The sequence below is a fragment of the Pinus tabuliformis genome, chromosome X (assembly GCF_031772625.1).
Source record: "Pinus tabuliformis cultivar Carrire ecotype Pingquan chromosome X, CPIR1, whole genome shotgun sequence".
NCBI classification, from domain to species: domain Eukaryota; kingdom Viridiplantae; phylum Streptophyta; class Pinopsida; order Pinales; family Pinaceae; genus Pinus; species Pinus tabuliformis.
Window position 1 is genome coordinate 419,979,680 of NC_142308.1, and position 4,343 is coordinate 419,984,022.

At 37.5% G+C, this 4,343-nt stretch overlaps 1 protein-coding gene across 1 annotated transcript; it reads right to left on the bottom strand.

The window, feature by feature from the left end:
- Positions 1 to 466: 466 nt before the first annotated feature.
- Positions 467 to 3,391, bottom strand: LOC149140355 (alcohol dehydrogenase-like). Its single transcript, XM_089449493.1, has 10 exons — positions 3,135 to 3,391; positions 2,835 to 2,971; positions 2,632 to 2,678; positions 2,156 to 2,481; positions 1,862 to 1,944; positions 1,674 to 1,749; positions 1,502 to 1,563; positions 1,223 to 1,318; positions 956 to 1,117; positions 467 to 783 (listed from the first exon to the last, which is right to left on the bottom strand). Exons 1-10 carry the CDS (start codon positions 3,172 to 3,174, stop codon positions 664 to 666), a joined length of 1,149 nt encoding a protein of 382 aa, XP_089305619.1. The 5' UTR covers positions 3,175 to 3,391; the 3' UTR covers positions 467 to 663.
- Positions 3,392 to 4,343: the final 952 nt, after the last annotated feature.

Sequence of the window (4,343 nt, forward strand, 5' to 3'; positions counted from 1 at the left end):
GCATTTGGGAAGAGATTTTTTAACTTAAGGCAGCAAATTTGAATAGTCCAAGGAGACCAGACTGTTGAAATATTACAATCCTAACATATTCAAAAGAATAGAAAACACATTTCGGAAAGACAATGAGCTAAATTTCTTTGTAAATGAATTTTTGATGTTATATGTGGAATTGATAAACATGAGAAGAGATTATTACAAAGATTTTGACTTTGATTTCCTATAAAAACACTCTCAAATTTTCACAAAGCCAATTTTGGGTTTTCATAACCATATGCGTTGATCATAATTCCACCTTTCCACCTTTGACTTAACAACATTTTTCGAATTTCCACATCCATTCAGACTTTCGCTATAAATTTTTTATCTTCAAAATCTGCACCGATTAATTTGTTATAACCCTGTTAATTATTCAAGATCAGACCATTTCAACCTAGATTCTTCGTAACAATAACGCTTGTTCAAAGTTCAAAACTTTTAAAATATAAAATTGAAACCATTTTTACAATACTAAAATTCTAACGTATTTCTCCAAACCCTTTCATGTATTGAATTCAGGGAACCTCTATCTGTCAAGGAATTTAACTTCAAACATGCCATCCATCACAAAATCTGTAAGAAACTTAGGAAAACTTAAGATATTACTGTTCACTTCCTCCCGAACGTTTAATTGCCAATCACGTTTATCACACACCTCAGACTCTCGCCTTTAATCATGTAATCAAATGCCTTGTTGATATCGGCAAATGAAACCTCGTGTGTGATAAATTTCTCCAGTTCAAGCTTCTGCAAAAAAATAAAGAAGTTAACTTGAAAGACTGATTACATGGAGATCAAATAGTAGAGATTTTTGCCACGAAAGGAAAGCAGCAGGCATGGCCTGAGAGAGCCAATTTTATCCTAAAATCTAAGCAAATGAATGAATCTTCATAGAATAACAAATGAAAGAAAGTCCTACCTTTTCCAAATACAATTCTACAAGGCCTGGCAAATCGGTACGGGGCTTGTAGTTTCCAAAGAAAGTTCCTTTCAATGTCCTTTCGTTCAGAAAATTCACGGGGCTGGTTGCAAAGACTGCGTCTGAATGAGGGACACCCACTAAAACGGCTACACCCCAACCCTGAACAACAAACACATACCCATTTGATCAGTATATGCATAGTAGCTAAAACTGAGCGTATATTTACAATTTCAGAAGAAAGGGAAGGGAAGGCAGAGTAAATACATCATGGCAGGATTCGAAGGCTTGAATCATGGCCTTGACATTCCCTGTGCACTCGATGCTGTAGTCCACCCCTCCATCAGTTTTCTCGGCAATAACCTGATAAGATAAGCTCCCAGAGTTTAGTTTTAATTTAAAACATTTCTCCGAATACAACACAAAACTGAATTGAGCTTTAACATAAATTCTTTTACAGATCTATTGAGCACCAACAAAGGGCAATAAAATTGAAAGAGACAAAGGAAAAGAGAAGTTGAAATCATTGTAGGCAGCTCAACCAACCTCTTGAATAGGCTTCTTGTAGTCCAGTGGGTTTATAAATTCCGTTACACCAAAGAGCTTTGCTGAAAGAGGACAGATTACAAAAACGATTCAAACAACGAAATAGAAAGGAAGTTCTTCAGTCAACATACATACAGTGATTAACAAATGATGGAAATGGGCATTTTACAACCTTTTTCAAATCTGTCACTGTTTAAATCGATTCCAATTATTCGAGAAGCTCCTGCAATTCTTGCCCCTTCAGCAGCCTGCGTGCGTAGTTAAGCCCGGGTCAGATGTCTAACAGAAAATGAAACAGTAAACTCATCATATGGATCCCATAAAAATAAAAATTCAGAAATGAAGCTGAATTTTACTTACCGCAAGCCCAACACCCCCGAGGCCAAATATTGCTACTGACGAACCCTTCTTGGGTTTGGCTACATTCAAAGCCGCCCCCATCCCTGAATCCACAATAAAATGAATTTTGAATAGGAATTACAATCAAGGAAACGATCATGGGTGATTTTAGTCACAGTCCAGCAAGCAGAACTCTAAGAATTCAATCACCCACTTTATAAATCAATAAACAATGTAAACTAATTCAATTATATCATTGTGATCTTTCCCAATCATCAGCGAATTAAGTTTCGAAAACCCCAGAAAATAATTTACCTGTTGAGACCCCACAACTCAGAATACAGACTTTGTCCAGAGGAGCCTCTGGATTAATTTTGGCAAGGGAACCGACATGCGTAACTGTATACTCGCTGAAAGTCGATGTACCAACGAAGTGGTAGATGGGTTTCCCATTAATTGAAAACCTCGACTTCCCATCACTTATCATAACCCCTCTGTCAGTATTAATTCTTAAAAGATCACACATGTTGCTCTCCTCTGACTTGCAGTGTCTGCATTCTCCACATTCTCCAGTAAATACAGGAAGCACAGTGTCACCCTCCTTGAGGTCAGTCACCCCTTCTCCAACACTCTCAACAATTCTGTGTCAACCAACCAACTTAGGATTAGCGAGCAATAAATCACAAGAAAATTACTGTCCCTTTTGCCCTTTTTGAAATTCTATGTGCCTGCTAGTATGCCTAATTAACTTTTTTGAATTGTCGATTTACGGACAAGAATAGAGTGTATACCCAGCTGCTTCATGTCCCAAGTTGCGGGGAAAGAGAGGAGTTTGGCCCTGCAACCAAAGCAGTAACGGTCAAGAAATTTTTATAATAAATATTTAATGTAATTTAATGGTATAAAGAGAAGTCAGTGTGTTATACAGTATCCAACTTGAATTCTTCTGTATGTTTAATAAGTTTAGTTCTAATGATAATTATTCATAGCATACCTTTGCTTCCCAGAAATAAAGGTCTGTATGACACAAAGCGGTATAATGCACTTTGATTCTCACTTCCATGGCCTGTGGAGGAGCCACTTCCACTTCTTCAATCTTCAGAGGCTCCCCTGCTCCCCATGCAACAGCAGCTGCAACAAAAGTAAAAATATCAAAATATATCAGAATTCAAGAAGCACACATACAGTTTGCATAAATCCAGCTTAACCCTGAAAATCAATTTTGCCCTGAAATGAAATACATGAAAGAAATAGAATGTGGCCATTACTCCTTGCACTGAACTGAACTAATTACCTTTGCATTTGATAACCTGACCCGCAGTAGAGCTCGCCATTTTCCTTTCAATGTAGATGGTATTTTCTTTTGCAATCGTAGTATGATGGTGAAGAAACAAACTTTTGCATTGGTGTTGCAGGCACTTATGCTTCCTGAATTTATATACCCACTTCCTTTGAAACTATAGGCGGTGAAGACTTTGGTGTTAGTCGGCATCCAGCTCTGATATTCATTTATTTAATTGACTATGGGGTTTCCATCTCGTTCCGCAAATGAGTTTGAATAGTGAAGACCATGGATTGTGTCGAAACCACCCTACTTACCTTAATACTGGCGCCAATGGTTCCATGCGATAGGTTAGAAGTTCGAATCTTCCTTTCGCCAACAAAGCATCATAACTACTTTACACTTTGTCTGAGAGCGGGGGCCTCATATATACTCCAGCCTTTGTTCGAGAGCGCGGGCCTGCGACTCTGCGAGGTTAACATTAAAAGTCTTATTTCTAACATTTAATGGTTTAGGCCTAACCGCTGTTGTTAGTTGACCATGATTGGGTCCTACTCAGGTTCAAAACCGTGGTTTGGGCACATGCGGTGGGTTTAGATATTCAGCGGCAGTCCGTCGCACCGGCTACTGGGTCTGGGTCTCCTCTCCTCCGTGTAAGATTTATAGTTTATCAATTTTCTATTAAAAATTTATGGGATAGTTTGAGAAAATAGTAAATATTGATGTTGGATTTTTGTTTTTGTTTTTTTTTTTTTTTCTAATTTATAATAAAAATTATTATATATGGAAATTATTTTAAGTTATCTAATTTTGCAAGGAATAAATTAGAATTAGTATTTGCATTATGTAATCTCTTTTTATATGAATATATTATGCTTTTTCTTCTGAAAAAAAAATAGAATTAGTGTAACAATTTTGTTGTTTAGTACTTATCTTTTATGTAAAGTTTTTTTAGAGTGCAAAATTTGAATACAAATTTGATATATATATGTATATATTATGCCGTAAAACTGCTTCTGCTTGGCTAAGAGCTCGTCTTCCTCGGACGTAAGGAAACAGGTTAACGGCCCAAGACCCAGAGGCATCTGGCAGGAGTGAGAGCCTGCTCCCGATTACGGACCACCAGCAGGGTTATGCCAGGTGGCGTGGTTTTCCTATTTAACAGTGATGAGTCAAACCCAGCATTCGCGGATAGCAGCCAGAGATGGCTGTCCTCACTGT

What these genes read in the sequence shown, in the direction of transcription:
- LOC149140355 (XM_089449493.1), bottom strand. Translation starts at nt 3,174, where the DNA reads ATGGCGAGCTCTACTGCGGGTCAGGTTATCAAATGCAAAG. An exon ending in TCGGGGGTGTTGGGCTTGCG is followed by an intron (nt 1,750 to 1,861) that starts GTAAGTAAAATT and finishes CTACGCACGCAG; the next exon opens with GCTGCTGAAGGGGCAAGAAT. An exon ending in CCTTCGAATCCTGCCATGAT is followed by an intron (nt 1,118 to 1,222) that starts GTATTTACTCTG and finishes TTTGTTGTTCAG; the next exon opens with GGTTGGGGTGTAGCCGTTTT.